This window comes from Bombina bombina, chromosome 6 (genome assembly GCF_027579735.1).
Source record: "Bombina bombina isolate aBomBom1 chromosome 6, aBomBom1.pri, whole genome shotgun sequence".
In the NCBI taxonomy this organism is placed as follows: Eukaryota; Metazoa; Chordata; class Amphibia; order Anura; family Bombinatoridae; genus Bombina; species Bombina bombina.
In genome coordinates, this window is record NC_069504.1 from 460,639,434 (window position 1) to 460,660,070 (window position 20,637).

General features: G+C 40.2%; 1 protein-coding gene across 1 annotated transcript in view; it reads left to right on the forward strand.

Annotated features, from left to right (window-relative positions):
- Positions 1-20,637, forward strand: part of ANKHD1 (ankyrin repeat and KH domain containing 1) — a gene marked incomplete in the record, with an annotated part of 1,187,903 nt that overhangs the window by 949,455 nt on the left and 217,811 nt on the right. Inside the window, 2 exon segments of the mRNA XM_053717232.1 lie at positions 1,685-1,801; positions 9,031-9,196. Of these exon segments, the coding sequence (XP_053573207.1) occupies positions 1,685-1,801; positions 9,031-9,196 (283 nt within the window).

Consider the following 20,637-nt stretch of genomic DNA (forward strand, 5'->3'; position numbering starts at 1 on the left):
ATACGTTTTACTAAATTCTACCATTTTTATGTTTTTGTTTATTTTGAGGCAGCTTTTGGTAGTTAAGTCGTTTCAGCTTGATATTTTTTGCATATAGGCTATTTTAAGTGCATGTTTAAAAAAAAAAAAAATTGGTTGAGGATTTTGTTTCTTTATGAAAAATGTTTTTCTATACCACCCTTTTGTTTAATTACTCGTGGACTCCACAGCTTGGGTATTGGTTCCGAAGAGTAATGGATCAGGGACTAATCTATTTCTTTCATGTTGGTATTTGTCGGTGATGGCTATGTATGTTTGGCACATCTTTTTTCCCTGTTACTATTTTTTGGTTCTAAATTCCTTTTCCTACCTTTTTTTTGCTTGGCTATATGTCAGACTAGTTTCTGTTAAGGTGGGTGAGGTTTATAAAGCTTTTGGGGTTTGGGAATCTTTGCCTCCTCCTGGTGGTCAGGAAAGATAATTACCAGGAGTAATGGACTCTCGCCGCCATTAATGAAATTAATTTATCATGTAAGCATAAATAAGTGTTTTTTTAATCATATTTAGTATACTGAACATCTGACAGCCAAATGGAGGCATGAAATATAATGAAATGGGCTTTGCAAGTCAATTTTGAGAATTTAGGCAGTTAAGCCATAACAAATGAGCCATGGGCCCATTGTCATAATATGTCTGTAAAAATATTCTTTGAGATTTGTGGTGCACAGATGCAATTAGTGGCCTTCTGATTACCAAAACCAATGACAAACCCATGCAAGTCTGGTAATTCTGTACACAAGGGTTCCTAGAGAAGCTTTTACAACATTTTCTCTTATGACTGCAGATGATGTGGGTAAATAATTGCATTGAAAAATCAAGTTTGTGAAAAAGTTAATGCATTTGGCACACATCTGTCAACTAGTCACATGGAAAATGACAAAATAGGCCTAGATCAATACTAATATATATGTAATATATGTATATATGTAATTTTAGGGTCAATTTTGAGATTTCCAGCTGTAATGCCATTTCAAATGAGCCCTGCACCCTTTGACTCTTTCAGAAGTGTAGTGGGCAGGTTCAATTTGCATACATCTGATGGTCATCTGGTGTAATGAAATATACCAAAATGTGCCTAGATCAATACATTTGGTTGTCTGCCTTAAAAAAAAATAATTCAAAAATATATATAGATAATATGATATAGATAGTTTTGAGGGTCAATTTTGAGAATTTGGTCAGTTCTACTCTACCAAATGAGTTACCCCATTGCATCATTTTAGAACATGGTTTACATAGCTGAATATAAAAACCTTGATACAATCAAAAATAATGCAAAATATATATGTGTGTGGTCTTTGCTGCATTCATTTTTACTTTATTTTTTCCCCTACTGTTAGAAAGCTACAGGTTTTTGGGGAACGGGATAATTTAATATTTTGTTTAATATTAATTTTTTTATTTTCTTTGTGATCAAAGGACATGAAAGTCAGAATTAAACTTATGATTATTCCCAACTAGGTTACCAGTAATGCATTACTGTTCTGGAGCTGACTTTAACGATGTGTTTAACCTCTTTGCTGGAGTTACACATATTTAGAGCATTTTATTATTGCCCTGTTGCTTGCAAATAACTTTAAAACTTTTTGTTTTTTGCACTTTAATGTTCCTCTAACCTTTTCTCCCCCATTCGTTTAAATTGTAGGACCTCTTGAAAAAATGTCATCAATGTATGGAAACAATTGTGAAGGCAAAAGACCAGCAAGCTGCAGAAGCAAACAAGAATGCAAGCATCCTGCTCAAAGAACTTGATTTGGAGAAGGTATTTATTTTATTTTTATTTCTCAAATGTTCTAATTTGTCCTCAAGTCTCCCCAACAGGCCATATTTTCAAGATTACTGTGGACAAGAGCAGGTAAAATAACCAAGTTTACTAATCAGATGATTATTTCACTTGTGCTCCAGTTCCGATATCCTCAACATCTGACCTTTTAGGGAGGAAACCTGTGCTCTACAGGGTGTTACTCCTTCTGGAGACTATACAAGAGTCCTATGATTAGCATTCTTACACGTGCCCTTTCTGCACCCTTATAATCTAAAACACTGATAAACTTGCCCCACATATTTTCTCCAGGTTATAGAAACACCTGCAACCTGCCACATTCACTCTCCTATAGCTCCTCTAATGGCTCCTTGTATCATGTCAGGTATTTTGCCTTATAAGGATACATTTCTCTTCTTGGATTGTGAGAAGCTGCTTCGTTAAGTTTATTTAGATTTTAACCTAGGCAAAACCCAGCCTTTTTAGTGATCCATATTTTAAAATGAAATATATTACCTCAATTGACATATTTCCATTTTAAAAGGTACTCTCCACCAATCAATTTTCTTTCATGTAATTGGCAAGAGTCCATGAACTAGTGATGTATCTGATATACATTCCTACCAGGAGGGGGCAAAATTTCCCAAACCTCAAATGCCTATAAATACACCTCACACCACAAACTTTGCCTCCTATGGAGGTGGTGAAGTAAGTATTTCTTCTATGATAAGCGCTTCTAAGCATTCTGAAGACCAATTCCTCTCAGATTACAGTGTTTGTCAGAGGGATGTGAAGAGAGTATTGCCTATTGATTTTATGGTTTCTCACAGGAAATCTTTTCAAGGGTTCTCTGTTATCGGTCGTAGGGATTAATCTCCTACCTCCCTTTTCAGATGGACAATATACTCTTATACCATTACCTCTGCTGATAGTTTTCAGTACTGGTTTGGTTTATCTACTTTATGTGGATGGGTGTCTTTCGGTAAGTATGTATCATTATTTAAGACACTGAGCTATGGTTTGGTACTTTATGTATTAATATAAAGTTTTAAATATATGTATTTTACTTATATTTGCCATGAGTCAGGTCTATGTATATTTCCCTTTGCAGTCTAAACAATTTCAGTATAGGAATCATGTTTGGGAAGTTTATTTAAACTTTTTTCTTACCTGGGGTTCAGTCTTTTTCTACTTTGACTTGTTTTTCATTTTTTGCGGGGATGCAAAATACTGTTTATTGCGTCATTCTTGGCGCAAAGTTTCTGATGGTGCAAATTTCGTAATTTCCTGCGTCTTCGTTGACGCTAGTTGTTTTGGTGTGAAATTGCGTTTGTTATGACGCGAGTTGTCATTTTCTGGTGTTAGTTTTGCGCCAAAAATGTTAAACTTCCTTTTGCGTAATGCGTCATTATTGGCGCCAACATTTTAGTTATTTTACCCCTCTCCCTCTATTGTTCGCTGTTTTCATGAATTTTGAAAGCTATTATGCCTGCTTTTTTATTTTATTTTTTGTTTAAAAAAAAAATACTATCTTTGTTTTTCTATCTACTGAAACTGTTACATTGTGGAAATGTAATGTTTTGCCTAATGTTATTTTTATTTTTCTGTTACATTTTAATTGAAAAAATATATTATTTTGTTCCTCAAGTATACATCACAACAGTAATATAACAGTAAATTAATCTTACAGGTACAGGTCACAGTCATAGATAACAAGTCACAGCCTAGGGCGTATGGAAGGAAAAATAGTTGGTCATTACAATATGCACTCCAGGTCAGAAAGTAAAGTGCCTCCTTCACATCATTGTTGTCCCGACCCAAAGGGGGTTTCCACTAATCAGACCTTCACTTCTACAACTATGATGAACAACCATGCTACCAAAATCTTGTGCATACAGCTTTAGCATCTTTTCTTGAGCAATGCTTCCAGTATAGTAGCGACAATCTTCTCTAACCCATAGTAACTAATACGTAGCACCAGGCACTGATAGTGGTTTCAATAAAAATTAGCTTTTATTCTGCTTGTAGGCAGTTTTGCAACAATAGCAATAAAATAAGTTCGTTCAGTTAAACACACAGCATGGTAAGACACAGGCAGTGTCCCAGCTTACGCGTTTCGGCTATCGCCGTAATCATAGCTATCAGTGCCTGGTGCTCCGTTTTTTACGTTACATTGGATATATGTCATTGGGAACAGTGAGCACAGACACTATTGTGGGGCCAGACCAGAGAACAGAAACTTTGTTTACCTACCTTCAAACAGGAGACACAGAGAAACAGGTGCAAGAAGAAAGAGAAGTGAGACACGACACACAGAGGCAAGGAGTGACGTCATCAGCTGCAGCCCGTGGACAGAGAGAGTGAGCAAGCGGAGAGTGGAAGAAGCTGTGATCCAGGAGCACAGAGAGGTGAGATTGTGTGGATCGGCTTCCAGACAGCTCCAACAAACAGAATCCGGGCAGATAAGAGGTATCGTACCCATTCAAGCTGATTGACAAAACTTGCTACTGTGATTCTTCATATGAATTGATATATGATGAACTTTGCTTCCATTGTTATAACAAGCACATTGAACTGTCATGATTTGAAGGTATCAAAGTTTATTGAAAGTTTCTAAACCCAGGGTGATAATACATGAAAGTAACACCTATTGGGATCATTACTTTGCAACGAAGGAAAGTGGATTTTACTGACTCTGTTTGGGAAAGTTTAACTCTATTTCAAGTGGTGCTGGGACTCCTTGCTTTGTATTTAACCAATACGTAGCACAGGCAAACCAGTGTGGTAAAGTGTATTTGTGCTTTATTGCCTTCTAGTGCTAGACTCTGAGTACATAATCCACGGTTCCCATATGGAGATGAACTGTTCTTTAGTGTCTAAAAGGTCAGCAGCATTACTGCTCATTTGGTAGTAGTAGGCTATTTTGTTCAAAATAATCTGAAAGGTTGGAACCACTGACTTCCAGTATCGAGCTATAGTTAATCTGACTAATGTACAGATAAAGAACAAGAGTTTATTTCTTGATTTGCCCAGCCCAGACAGGGGTTGATGAAGAAGGGCCTGTGTGGGCGTTAATTTTATAGAAGTATCAAAAATGGAACTCAGTCAACATGCAGACAATGCCACCACATATGAGGGTGTTTTTTCTGTTACTTTTTGCGAGATGTCTCATACTGATCCTGACTCTGATGTTACTGTAGAAACTATGATGTCCTTAAACACAATTCTACAAAGCGAAGTGTTTTTTTTTTCATTAATAAGCTGTTATTTCTTAAGCTCAATTATGTGGTATTTATCATATTTTATGCTAATAATGTTTCTTCATGTACAATGACATTTACTATTTTTACTTATTCAGTTCATGTACTTTCATCTGCAAACTTTCCTTGAACTGGATTCAGGACCTTCCTCTCAGGGAGTGAGAATTCCAGTCCCAGTCTGGGAACGGGATCTAGGTATTTATCTCAAGTAAACCAGGTTCTGATCTTCAAAGTAGTATCCTTTCTCCTTTGGTCCCAAGGGCCTGTTCATAATAAGCATAGACCTGAAAGATTTATTGTTCTCAAGATTCTGAGAAAGACTTTGGGTCTTAGGATATTGAAAGGATGTTTTTCTGTTCAGTATATGGTTCAGGTATCATCCATCCTTTGAACAATCTCTCTTTACAGATGTTTTGTCAATCTACTTTCCCGTGGATGGGAATTAATCTGTTTTAGAATTCCCTTATCCCATCTACAAGGGTGATTTAATGGATCTACCGCCACTATTCCCTTACTGCACCCACTTCCGTCTGATCTCGGAAGTTTAAGATGGCCAGGTCTGGTGATTACCTGGATGGGAGACCGCCTGGGATCGTCGGGTGCGGTAGACGTGGACCTTAATAGATTCTCTATCTACGAGAAGAGGTCTAACAGAGGTCAAATCATTAAGGATTTTTTTCCTTTTCCTCTCTGCAGTCTAATGTCCCACCAACAGCAAGCTCTTGACCTCTGGTAGATGGCTTAACCATTTTACAACCAAGAGGTTGGGAGTTTGGATCTAGCTGCATTTGTTTTTTCTTCACTGTTCAGTGACTCTCTGTATGGAGAAAATTGGTCAGAAGGTACCCATGGACTTCATTTCCTTTGCTATTTTCCATGAAATAAAGATCTCTCGGATCCGTCTTAGAGAATGGATCTAGTTTCTTCGACCACAGACTTTTCTGTAGTGTTTTTTTCAGGAGTTTCTGTCTCACAGCGCGTGCTTCTGGAGACATTCCTGGGTGATGTGACCATGGGCACCACCAACCTGCTGGACTGGTAAGCAGTCTGGGTCTAATTAAGTGTCTGCTCTCCCCTTTAACATTGGGGAGTGGAGAGCGATTTACAATCCTCTGATGGCTTGGCCTCAGTAGTTGTTAGTTTAGTTTCAGTCGGACAATATCACCTCAATGGTTTATTTCAACCACTAGGGAGAAACTCTGAGTTCCTTTGCCATGCTGGAGGTGATGTGGATTGTTTGGTGGGAGGAAGCTCACAATTACTGTCTGTCATTCACTATTCAGGGGTGGACATTTAGGAATCGGTTTTCTGAACAGAAAGATATTTCATCTGTGGGGAGTGGGCTCTCTATCCGGAGGTGTTCTCTAGGTAGACCCTCAAATGGGGGGTTCTGGAGTTGGCTAGTTTGGCAGAACGCCAAGTTTCCAAAGTACGGTTCATGGTCAAGTGATCCGCTGACCGCCCTGATAGATGTTCTGGCGTTTCTTGGAATTCAGTCTTGCATTCCTGTTTCGTCGTTTTGCTCTCCTTCCATGAGTCATTGCTCATATTCAACAGCAGAGAGCGGCGGTGATTTCATTAGCCCCTTTGTGGCATCGGAGGATTTGGTATGCAGACCTAGTGAAGATGTAGTCTCTCCTCCTTGGAGACTGCCTTTGAGAAAGGACCTTCTGATTCAGGGTCCTTCATCCAAATCTCGTTGCTGAAGTTGTCTGCATGGAGATTAAACACTTAGTTTTGTCTAAGCGTGGGTTTTTCTGTGTCGGTCATTTAGACCATGACTCAGGTTCGCATGCCAGTTGCTAGAGAGTTTGCCATAAGTTATGGCGTAAATATCTTATTGTTGATGTGTATCCAAGGGTTCCTCTTGGAGTAGAGTCAGGATTCCTAGAATTTTGTCCTTCTCCAGGATGTCTGGACAAGGGTTTCAGTCCGTACCCTGAAGGGTCTGAATTTTTCATGGTCTATTTTGCTACATTAGCGTCTGGCGGACGTGCCAGATGTGCAATCTCTTTGTCAGAATCAGGCCTGTGTTTATCGGTTGCTCCACCTTAGAGCCATAACCTTGTTCTTAAAGTTTTGCAGCAGGCTCCATTTGAGCCTTTGCATTTCATGGATATTAAGTTGTTATCCAGGAAGATTTTGTCTTATTGCTATCTCTTCTGCTCGGCGAGTTTCAGAACTCTCAGCTTTGCAGTGTTATTTGCCTCATCTTATCGTTCATGCTAATTAGGCGATTCTTTGTACTAAGTTAGGTTTTCTTCCAAGTTATTCGGATGAAAATTTTAATCAAGAAATTGTGGTTCCTCCTTTATGTCTTACTCCTTCTTTTCTTAAGGAACGTTTGTTGCGCAAGTTGGATGTTGTGCGTGCTCTTAAATTCCATCTACAAGCGATTAAGGTTTTTTCGCCTGTCTTCTGCCCTGTTTGTTTCTCTGGGAAATATATAGGTCAGAAAGCTTCTGCTACTTCTCTTTCTCTCGGGTTGAGAAGTATAATTCGTTTGGCTTAGGTATCTGCTGTACAGCAGTCTCCTGAGAGTTTTACAGCTTATTCCACTAGGGCTGCCTCTGCTTCTTGGGCTTTCAAGAATGAAGCTTCTGCAAGGCTGCAACATGGTCCTCTCTGCATACTTTTTCCAAATTTTTCAAATTTGATATTTTTGTCTCGGCTGAGGCTTCTTGTGGGAGAAAGTTTCTTCAAGCGATGGTGCCTTCTGTTTAGGTTACCTGTCTTGTCTCTCCCTAATCATGTGTCCTCTAGCTTGGGTATTGATTCCCAACAGTAATTGCTGATTCCGTGGACTCACCATGTCTTAAGAAAGAAAACAAAATGTATCCTTACCTGATAAATGTATTTATTTCTTGACACGGTGAGTCCACGGCCCTACCTTGTTTTCAGACAGTTTTTTTTTTTATAAACCTCAGGCACCTCTACACCTTGTGTTATTTATGATACTTAACAGTACATCAAGCCAACTATCACAGATCTGATTGCTGCCTTCCCCCCACTATGTAAAAGAAAGTGATCAGTGCCTGGACTCTGGAGACAGATGCTCTGAGAATGCTTTGGTCGTTTCAGCTAGTTTATGCGTTTCCTCCTCAGGTTCTGTTATCCAGAGTTATAGCCAAGATCAGGCAAGATAATGCATCAGTGATTGTAATTGCTCTGAAATGGCCTCAAAGAGTTTGGTTTGCAGATCTGGTTCAGATGTCCAGTAATCCGCCCTTTAAGAAGAAATCTTCTGTCTCAAGATCCCATTTTCCATCCAGATCTAAAATCTCTAAGCTTGATGGTTTGGAAATTGAACGGATAGTTCTTCGGCAGAGGTGTTTTTCTGAGTTAATTCTTGTTCAGGCTAGGAAACCGGTTACTAGAAGGAGGTTTGGAATATTGTTAGCATTCTTTTAGGATTCCTAGAATTCTTGAGTTTCTTTAAGATGACTTGCCGAAAGATCTTTCTGCTAGTTTTTTGAAAGGTCAGATTTCTGCTCTTTCTGTTCTTTTTCACAGGAAAATTGCTGATCTTTCTGATGCGCATAGTTTTTCAATTTCAACTTTCCAATTTACTTTTAGCATCAAATTTGCTTTATTCTCTTGATATTTTTTTTGTTGATAGCTAAGTGTAGGTAGGCTCATATGCTAATTTTTAAGCTCTTTTAGGTTGCCCCTTATCTCAGTGCGTTTGACAGTTTTTCACAGCTAGACAGCGCTAGTTCATGTGTGACACATAGGTAACAGTTTGCAGAGGCTTTGATACAAGGTAATCACAAAGGTAAAAAGTATATTAATATAGCTATGTTGGTTATGCAAAACTGGGGAATGTGTAATAAAGGTATTATCTGTCTTTTAAAACTATAAAACAGTAGATTGTCCCTTTTTTAAGTTTACATTAGTACTGAATTTTGTCACTTATGGTCTGAAGAAAATTAGCAGAATTATATTTCACATTTCTATATTTTATTACAGTCGAGAGAGGAAAGTCGAAAACAGGCACTAGCAGCAAAAAGAGAAAAACGCAAGGAGAAAAGAAAAAAGAAAAAGGAAGAGCAGAAAAAGAAACTTGAAGATGATGAAGATAGTAAGCCATTAGAGATGTTTGGCCTTGAAGACGATGGTGCAAATTATGAAGATGGTAAGAAGATATATATAATCTAAGATTCATAGAAACTTAAACCCACTTAAAGTGATGGTAAATTCAGCAAATGTATGTGGTCCCTTAAAGCTCAACAACAATGAACTGTAAGATTAACTGTTTTTAAATATACCTTTAATTCATGAAGTATGAAGTCACCTATTTTCTAACTAAATCTGATTCTACAGTCTAATATTACTTACTATTGAGATTGTAGCTCCAGCCGCCCTTTCAGGAGTGTGTTTTTTTTTTTTTTGGTTTTTTTTTGGTTTGTTTTTTTTTGCTGATTTTTCTTTTAATAACCAGTTAAAGGGATAGTTTACTCAAAAATGTTTTCCCCTTTTTATTTGTTCCCAATGATCCACTTTACCTACTGGAGTGTATTTAATTGTTTACAAGTATTTCCTTTACCCTTTTATTGGCATTTGAAAAAGTTGATTTAGCCTGTGGTATCCCCACCTACTCTGAAAGTTTCTGGCCTTAGGTCCAAGCTATGTAAACACAGAATAAATTACCCAGTGGGGTATAGAAGAGATAATGTAATACATTTTCCATTGATCTCTACAAGTAATGATCTTTGGTTACAGACCGATATAAGATAAAGATACATGTATATGTACACAATGTGATAAAGTAATGAGATCTTATACCTACACGCTCAACCCATATTATTAGTTTGTGGATTTATAACACAAAAGCAGCTAATTCATATACACGAATAAACCTTAAGAAGCAAATTCTCATGCATTTTATACTCTACAGTTGGTAAAAAAAAAAAAAAAGTGATTGGGAACACATTAAGCGAAAAACAGTTTTACATTATACTGTCCCTTTAAAGTGCTTGCCTATGGCATTTTTTATTTTAATGCCAAAGGTCAAGCGCTTTAAATGGTTATCGAAAGAAACGTCCTAAAAAAAAAAGAAAACAAAACAAAAAAAAACACCTTTCTGAATAGGCGACTGCTGCTACAATCTCAATAGTAAGATTATAGATTAGACTGTAGAATAAGATTTAGTTAGAAAATGGGTGATTTCATGAATTAAACTTATATTTAATAATAGTTACATTTTACAGTTCATTGTAAGGGACCATATAGGATCAATGTATGTACAATAAAATGAATCAATAAACTAATAGAATAAATTATTTGATGAAATAAGAGAGTCTCTCTTATGCCCAAATCCGACAAACCTTCTGGATAAATAGATGGGATTTTCCACTTTATAGTACTGTGCAAAAGTCTTAGGCCGCCATTAGATTTGTCGTTTTAGCAATGGTATAATCACCATTTATAATTATTTCCCAGTCTCTTTATTAGAATACAACCAGAAAATACAGGATATTTTATATGCAGTATTAAAAAAAAAAAAAGGAAAAAAACAGGAAGAACAGCTTTTTTTTAGGCTAAAGTGGCAAGTATTTAGTGTGACCTCCCCTTACACTTGAGCAATAGCAGGAATCTGGCTCTCTTTAACCTAAATGGAATGGAACCCTAATTAAAGGGATACTAAACCCAATTTTTTTTCTTTAATGATTCAGATAAAGCATGCAATTTTAAGCAACTTTCTCATTTACTCCTATCAATTTTTCTTTGTTTTCTTTCTATCTTTATTTAAAAAGCAGGAATTTAAAGCTTAGGAGCCAGCCCATTTTAGGTTCAGCACCCTAGATAGTGCTTGCTTATTGGTGGCTACATTTAGCAAACTAATAAACAAGCCTAACCCAGGTTCTCAACTAAAAATGGGCTGGTTCTTAAGATTTACATTCCTGCTTTTTAAATAAATATAGCAAGAGAACAAAGAAAAAATGATAATAGGAGTAAATTAGAAAATTGCTTAAAATTGCATTCTCTCTGAATTACTAAAGAAAACAATTTTGGGTTTAGTGTTCCTTTAATGTCATTGCTAACACCTGTATGTTTCCTACTATTTCATGTCAAAATGACTGCTGTGAAAAAGGTTTTACACCAAGTGTGTGCAAAACATGCTTAAGCATTACATGCACATGTGGTAGGAGTTTAATTCATTGAAAGCTTGCTAAAAAGACCAACTTTCAATCACATCATTCCATTCAAAATGCCAAAGATCACAGAATTTGACAGACATAAAATCTTACTTTTGCATCAGCAAGGACACTCTCAAAGGGAAATCGGCAAACAAACTTGATACTCAAGATGTGGTATTCAAGCTGTTATAAAGAGATTTGAAGAATCAGAGGTCAAGGACAAATAAAAGGACTGAAAGGCCAAGAATACTTTCCAAATCTGATGAGAAGTTTCTCAGGGTTACTTTTTTGAGAGAACAGAAGAAGTCCAGCAAGCACCTGGCTCAGCATCTGACAGCTTCATCAGGATGCCAAGTTGTCCCTTCTATAGTCCGAAGAAGCTTCATCAGGAATGGTCACTTCCATATTTTATACATTTGTTATGTTTCTCACTAGTTGTACTAATCAACAAAACGCAATGGGAAACATATATATCACTCATGTGAGGTATACAGCAAATCACATTGGTTAAATAATGGATCCAATCAGAAGGAAGGTCTGGGTATTTGAATCAGAACAGGACATGGAATTAGCATCTTGATAAAGGCCCCTGGCAGCTGAAACGAGTAGAGAGACTGCTGACCCTGAACCTATGCACTTTAAGCTGGTGTAATCTATTTCTCTAATACCATACCGGTTAGGACAGGTACTTTGAGATATATCCCACAATAGGAATAGTTTCTGCATGTATAATCCCTGTCCCATGACCCGGTATTTTCCAATCCACTAACCAGCCAGAAAATCATTCAATACGAGTGGAAAATCACTGGAGATCATAATTGGTCATAACGGACCGCACCTGACACCGGTACCCGGAACCTCATCTACAAAGTAGCACTGACTGCTGAAATCCTCTGAGGAAACAAGACGGATCAGTTTGTTTGTTGACTTACTAACAACATCCCCAGGAGCGGACACTGTAATAAGGTTATTACCCAAAAACTTGCTATTGTGGTATCGATTGTTGATTACATATCATCAGGACGCATTACGGTACTCACTGCAGCCTAGGGGACTAACATTGCAATAATATACGTTAGTATATATGAATAGAACACCCATTGCATACCTTGTGTTAAGCAATTTTGTTGTGACATCATACATTGTATCTAACATATCTAACACACCTAATTAATATCAATTCAACCGTATATAAAGCGATAAGATACAATATACACCTTCAATCTAATCCAAGATTTATCACTTTTTAGATGCCGGCATCACACATAGGTTCAAATGTTTCTTCTTAGTTTTAAAATGTGGATATTTTAAAATCTTTTATAGTCAATGCTTTTTATATTCAATGTTTTCATTTATATAACATTAAAAAAGTTTTAATACAAATCAATTCTGTGGGAGGAATTTATTTTTGGGACATTGACCAATATTACCTTAGAGTCAACAACCTCTTAATTTAAACATTGTAGCCTTTATATATCGTTGCTTTCCTAAAGTTCCCAGTTCCATTTTTAATCAATATCCTGCAAGATTATTTTTGATTATACTAGTATCTCAGTATGGTGTTTGTGGAAGGGTAGCAGCCAAGAAACCACTTTTACGGAAGGGTAACGGGGTGGAAAGGAATAGTTGGAGAGAGATTGAAGAATGAGTGTTTGTGGCCTTAAGTGAAACATAGTGGAGGGTCTGTCCTGGTTTTGGGCTACATTTCTGCCAGTGGTGTCGGCGATATTGTCCGAATTATTGGGATCATGAATACTGAAAAGTACAGGTTTTAATTCATCATGCCATTCCTTCTGGAAAGCACCTGATTGGGATTGGTTTTATTCAGTATGATAACGATCCCAGCACACTGCTAATACAGTGAAATCATATTTAGAGAGAAATAACAGCTGATAAAACTGACTGTCATGGACTGGCCTCCAGAGAGTCACCTGGATACAGAAAGAAATAAGACAACCTAAACCTTAAAAAGAACTTTGGTATGTGCTGAAAGAAGCCTGGTATAATATACCAGAAGATTACTTTGGAAAACTTCAGGACAGTCTCCCCAAAAAAATTCAAGATGTGCTTAGTGCTAAGGGGGAGGTCACACTAAATACTGACTTTCTCTTACTTGGTGTATTCAGTCCACGGATTCATCCTTACTTGTGGGATATTCTCAATCCCTACAGGAAGTGGCAAAGAGAGCACACAGCAAAGCTGTCCATATAGCTCCCCTCAGGCTCCGCCCCCCCCCCCCCAGTCATTCTCTTTGCCGCTCTAACAAGTAGCATCTCCACGGGAGGGTAAAGAGTTTGTGGTGTTAGATTTGTAGTTTTATTTCTTCAATCAAGAGTTTGTTATTTTAAAATAGTGCCGGTTTGTACTATTTACTCTGAGGCAGAAAGTGATGAAGATTTCTGCTGAGAGGAAAAAGATTTTAGCATGTAACTAAAATCCATTGCTGTTCCCACACAGGACTGTTGAGTACCGGAGCACTTCAGTTGGGGGGAACAGTTTGCAGGCTTAACTGCTTAAGGTATGCTCAGTCGTTTATTTCTAACAAGACCTGGATAATGCTAGAAGACTGACAGAAATCCCCATGAGGGAAGGTAAGCCATTTTCTGAAACGTAGTATAGAAGGATGGCTTCAGTTAAGGGCTTAAATACTGGTAGACACTGTGATGGGCTAAATCGATTGTTTTATTGATGGAATCTTCTATTTATTTAAGTGTTTGAAAGGTTGTAAACACTTTTTGGGGTTTTTATTCGCCTGGCATATTATCAGACGCCTAATCTGATTCAGGAAGGCCCCATAACTCCGGACTGGAGAGGGAGGGGGCCTCATTTTCGCGCCTCAGTTGCGCAGTTGATTTTCAAGGCAACTCATGCAGCTTCATGTGTAGAGTCCTGAGAGTGCAGGAGGACATCAAGGAGGCTTATAGTTCAGCTATAAATAACCCTAAGGGAAGGTAGGGCCGCAGCAAAGACTGTGGCACCGTGCTGTAGTGTGTTAAACCGGTTGTTTAATACAATTTGCTCCGGTTTGGTCAATAAGGGTTTAATTGTTTTAAAAATTTGCGTGCAATCATTTCAAAGCATTAGGGTCATGTGGTGAAATTTTCATAAAGATCGGATGTTTTTTGGTGATTGAGAAAAAAAGTGTGTGCTTTTTATTATTTAAAGACACAGTAACGTCTTTTCGAAAAGTGATTTTTTTCTGTATTGTAGTGCTGTATAAGTCTGTTAAACATGTCTGAGACTTCAGATAGACCTTGTTCTTTATGTTTAAAAGCCATGGCGGTACCCCCATTGCATTTGTGTGAAGTGTGCTAAAACATCTAAGCATTTTAAAGACCATCCAGTGACTCTTAAAAATGTAGCCCAAGATGATTCTTTAACAGAGGGTATTGAGGATAGTCCTTCTTCCTCTCCCCATGTGTCGACACCAGTTACACCCGCGCAATTGATGCCTAGTACCTCTGGCGCATCGGCCCCTATTACTTTACAACAATTAGCAGCAGTGATGGATAATTCCCTTGCAGCATTTTTATCCAAACTGCCAGTTTTTCCAAGAAAACGCGATAGCTCAGTTTTAAATACAGAGGATGAGCAATCAGACGCTGTGGATAATTTATCTGTAGTACCCTCACAAAACTCAGAAGTAGCTGTGAGGGAAGGTCTGTCTGAGGGAGAAATTTCTGATACAGGAAAAGTTTCTCAGCGGACAGATTCAGATTCCTTAGCGTTTAAATTTAAGCTGGAACACCTCCGCGTACTGCTTAAGGAGGTTTTAGCTACGCTGGATGATTGTGACCACATGGTGGTCCCAGAAAAAATTGTGTAAGATGGACAGGTTTTTAGAGGTCCCCGTATACACTGAGGCATTTCCGATCCCAAAGAGGGTGGCGGATATTGTGACTAGGGAGTGGGAGAGACCAGGTGTACCCTTTGTTCCCCCCGCTATCTTTAAGAAAATGTTCCCCATAAATGACCCCAGATGGGACGAGTGGCAGACGGTCCCTAAGGTTGAGGGGGCTGTTTCAACACTTGCTAAGCGTACAACTATACCAATAGAAGACAGTTGTGCTTTCAAAGATCCTATGGATAAAAAATTGGAAGGATTGCTGAAGAAAATTTTTGTTCAGCAAGGTTTTCTACTTCAACCAATTGCCTGCATTATTCCTGTAACTACTACAGCGGCTTTTTGGTTCGAGGCCCTGGAGGAGTCGCTCCAGAGGGAGACTTCATACGATGAGGTCATGGATAGAATTCATGCTCTAAAGCTGGCTAATTCTTTTATCACTGATGCCGCTTTCCAATTAGCTAAGTTAGCGGCGAAAAACTCAGGTTTTGCCATCATGGCGCGAAGATCGCTTTGGCTCAAATCGTGGTCGGCAGATGTGTCATCCAAAACGAAACTGTTAAATATTCCCTTCAAGGGGAAAACCCTATTCGGCCCAGAGCTGAAAGAGATTATTTCAGATATCACTGGGGGCAAGGGTCATGCCCTTCCACAAGATAGGCCGTTTAAGGCCAAAAACAAGGCTAATTTTCGCTCCTTTCGTAACTTCAGGAGCGGACCTGCCGCAACCTCTGCTGCCGCAAAGCAAGATAACGCTTCCCAGCCCAAAGCAACCTGGAAACCCTTGCAGGGCTGGAATAAGGGTAAACAGGCCAAGAAGCCTGCTCCTGCTACCAAGACAGCATGAAGGGGTAGCCCCCGATCTGGGATCGGATCTAGTAGGGGGCAGACTTTCTCTCTTTGCTCAGGCTTGGGCAAGAGATGTTCCAGATCCCTGGGCATTAGAAATAGTTGCTCAGGGGTACCTTCTAGAATTCAAGGATTCTCCCCCGAGGGGAAGGTTCCACATTTCTCGTTTGTCTTCAGACCAAACAAAGAAACAGGCGTTCTTACGCTGTGTAGAAGATCTTCTAAAAATGGGAGTGATACACCCAGTTCCAATTGCAGAACAAGGACTGGGCTTTTACTCAAACCTGTTCGTAGTTCCCAAAAAGGAAGGAACTTTCAGGCCAATCCTGGATCTAAAAATTCTAAACAAATTTCTCAGAGTTCCGTCTTTCAAGATGGAAACCATTCGGACAATCCTGCCGATGATCCAGGAAGTCAATATATGACTACCGTGGATCTAAAGGATGCGTATCAACATATTCCTATATGCAGTAGCACCTTATCTAGACGACATTTTAATACAGGCGTCGTCCTTTCACAGAGCCAAGGCTCATACGGACATTGTTCTGGCCTTTCTAAGGTCTCACGGGTGGAAGGTGAACGTAGAAAAAAGTTCTTTGTCCCCGCTCACAAGGGTTCCCTTCCTGGGAACACTAATAGACTCGGTAGAAATGAAAATCTTTCTGACAGAAGTCAGGAAGTCAAAACTGTTGAATACTTGCCGAGTTCTTCATTCCATTCCTCGGCCTTCCGTGGCTCAGTGCAGGGAGGTAATTGGTTTAATGGTTGCGGCAATGGACGTAGTCCCTTTTGCCCGAATTTATGGAGATTACGCAGATTTGTCCCCTCAAATACAAATGGACCAGAAAACCAGAGATTCTCTTCTCTGGTGGTTGTCTCAAGATCACCTGTCTCAGGGAATGAGTTTCCGCAGACCGGAGTGGATCATTGTCACGACCGATGCCAGTCTGTTAGGCTGGGGTGCGGTCTGGGACTCCCTGAAGGCTCAGAGTTTATGGTCTCGGGAAGAATCTCTTCTCCCGATAAACATTTTGGAACTGAGAGCGATATTCAATACGTTCCAGGCGTGGCCTCAACTAGCGGAGGCCAAATTCATCAGATTTCAGTCAGACAACATCACGACTGTAGCGTACATCAATCATCAGGGAGGAACAAAGAGTTCCCTAGCGATGAAGGAAGTAACCAAGATCATCAAATGTGCGGAGGATCACTCCTGCCATCTATCTGCAATTCACATCCCAGTGGTAGACAACTGGGAGGCGGATTTTCTAAGTCGTCAGACTTTCCATCCGGGGGAGTGGGAACTCCACCCGGAGGTTTTTGCTCAGCTGACCCAGCTATGGGGGATTCCAGAATTGGATCTGATGGCGTCCCGTCAGAACACCAAACTTCCCCTTTACGGATCCAGATCCAGGGATCCCAAGGCGGCATTGATAGATGCATTAATAGCGCCTTGGTCATTCAGTCTAGCTTATGTCTTTCCACCGTTTCCTCTTCTCCCTCGGCTAGTAGCCAGAATCAAAGAGGAGAAGGCTTCGGTAATTCTGATAGCGCCTGCGTGGCCACGCAGGACTTGTCATCGGTCCCACCATGGAAACTGCCATCGAGGCAGGACCTTCTAATTCAAGGTCCTTTCAAGCATCTAGTTTCTCTGCAACTGACTGCTTGGAGATTGAACGCTTAATTCTAGCTAAGCGTGGTTTCTCTGAATCAGTTATAGATACTCTGATACAGGCCAGGAAGCCTGTCACCAGGAAAATTTACCATAAGATATGGCGGAAATATCTTTGTTTGTGTGAATCCAAGGGTTACTCGTGGAGTAAGGTTAGGATTCCAAGGATATTATCCTTTCTCCAAGAAGGATTGGAGAAAGGTCTTTGGCTTTGGCTCAAATCGTGGTCGGCAGATGTGTCATCCAAAACGAAACTGTTAAATATTCCCTTCAAGGGGAAAACCCTATTCGGCCCAGAGCTGAAAGAGATTATTTCAGATATCACTGGGGGCAAGGGTCATGCCCTTCCACAAGATAGGCCGTTTAAGGCCAAAAACAAGGCTAATTTTCGCTCCTTTCGTAACTTCAGGAGCGGACCTGCCGCAACCTCTGCTGCCGCAAAGCAAGATAACGCTTCCCAGCCCAAAGCAACCTGGAAACCCTTGCAGGGCTGGAATAAGGGTAAACAGGCCAAGAAGCCTGCTCCTGCTACCAAGACAGCATGAAGGGGTAGCCCCCGATCTGGGATCGGATCTAGTAGGGGGCAGACTTTCTCTCTTTGCTCAGGCTTGGGCAAGAGATGTTCCAGATCCCTGGGCATTAGAAATAGTTGCTCAGGGGTACCTTCTAGAATTCAAGGATTCTCCCCCGAGGGGAAGGTTCCACATTTCTCGTTTGTCTTCAGACCAAACAAAGAAACAGGCGTTCTTACGCTGTGTAGAAGATCTTCTAAAAATGGGAGTGATACACCCAGTTCCAATTGCAGAACAAGGACTGGGCTTTTACTCAAACCTGTTCGTAGTTCCCAAAAAGGAAGGAACTTTCAGGCCAATCCTGGATCTAAAAATTCTAAACAAATTTCTCAGAGTTCCGTCTTTCAAGATGGAAACCATTCGGACAATCCTGCCGATGATCCAGGAAGTCAATATATGACTACCGTGGATCTAAAGGATGCGTATCAACATATTCCTATATGCAGTAGCACCTTATCTAGACGACATTTTAATACAGGCGTCGTCCTTTCACAGAGCCAAGGCTCATACGGACATTGTTCTGGCCTTTCTAAGGTCTCACGGGTGGAAGGTGAACGTAGAAAAAAGTTCTTTGTCCCCGCTCACAAGGGTTCCCTTCCTGGGAACACTAATAGACTCGGTAGAAATGAAAATCTTTCTGACAGAAGTCAGGAAGTCAAAACTGTTGAATACTTGCCGAGTTCTTCATTCCATTCCTCGGCCTTCCGTGGCTCAGTGCAGGGAGGTAATTGGTTTAATGGTTGCGGCAATGGACGTAGTCCCTTTTGCCCGAATTTATGGAGATTACGCAGATTTGTCCCCTCAAATACAAATGGACCAGAAAACCAGAGATTCTCTTCTCTGGTGGTTGTCTCAAGATCACCTGTCTCAGGGAATGAGTTTCCGCAGACCGGAGTGGATCATTGTCACGACCGATGCCAGTCTGTTAGGCTGGGGTGCGGTCTGGGACTCCCTGAAGGCTCAGAGTTTATGGTCTCGGGAAGAATCTCTTCTCCCGATAAACATTTTGGAACTGAGAGCGATATTCAATACGTTCCAGGCGTGGCCTCAACTAGCGGAGGCCAAATTCATCAGATTTCAGTCAGACAACATCACGACTGTAGCGTACATCAATCATCAGGGAGGAACAAAGAGTTCCCTAGCGATGAAGGAAGTAACCAAGATCATCAAATGTGCGGAGGATCACTCCTGCCATCTATCTGCAATTCACATCCCAGTGGTAGACAACTGGGAGGCGGATTTTCTAAGTCGTCAGACTTTCCATCCGGGGGAGTGGGAACTCCACCCGGAGGTTTTTGCTCAGCTGACCCAGCTATGGGGGATTCCAGAATTGGATCTGATGGCGTCCCGTCAGAACACCAAACTTCCCCTTTACGGATCCAGATCCAGGGATCCCAAGGCGGCATTGATAGATGCATTAATAGCGCCTTGGTCATTCAGTCTAGCTTATGTCTTTCCACCGTTTCCTCTTCTCCCTCGGCTAGTAGCCAGAATCAAAGAGGAGAAGGCTTCGGTAATTCTGATAGCGCCTGCGTGGCCACGCAGGACTTGTCATCGGTCCCACCATGGAAACTGCCATCGAGGCAGGACCTTCTAATTCAAGGTCCTTTCAAGCATCTAGTTTCTCTGCAACTGACTGCTTGGAGATTGAACGCTTAATTCTAGCTAAGCGTGGTTTCTCTGAATCAGTTATAGATACTCTGATACAGGCCAGGAAGCCTGTCACCAGGAAAATTTACCATAAGATATGGCGGAAATATCTTTGTTTGTGTGAATCCAAGGGTTACTCGTGGAGTAAGGTTAGGATTCCAAGGATATTATCCTTTCTCCAAGAAGGATTGGAGAAAGGTCTGTCAGCTAGTTCCTTAAAGGGACAGATATCTGCTCTGTCTATCCTGTTACATAAGCGTCTGGCAGCTGTACCAGACGTCCAGGTGTTTGCACAGGCCCTAGTTAGAATCAAGCCTGTTTACAAGCCTGTGGCTCCTCCATGGAGTCTAAATTTAGTTCTTTCAGTTCTTCAAGGGGTTCCGTTTGAACCTTTGCATTCCATAGATCTCAAGTTATTATCTTGGAAAGTTTTATTTTTAGTAGCCATTTCTTCTGCCCGAAGAGTTTCTGAATTGTCTGCTTTGCAGTGTGATTCACCCTATCTGGTGTTCCATGCAGATAAGGTTGTTTTGCTTACCAAACCTGGTTTTCTTCCAAAAGTGGTTTCTAATAAGAATATTAACCAGGAAATCATTGTTCCTTCTCTGTGTCCTAATCCAGTTTCTAAGAAGGAACGACTTTTACACAATCTTGACGTGGTTCGTGCCTTAAAATTCTATTTAAAGGCAACTAAGGATTTCAGATAAACATCATCCTTGTTTGTTGTCTATTCTGGTAAGAGGAGAGGTCAGAAAGCGACTGCTACCTCTCTTTCCTTCTGACTGAAAAGCATCATCCGATTGGCTTATGAGACTGCTGGACAGCAGCCTCCTGAACGAATTACAGCTC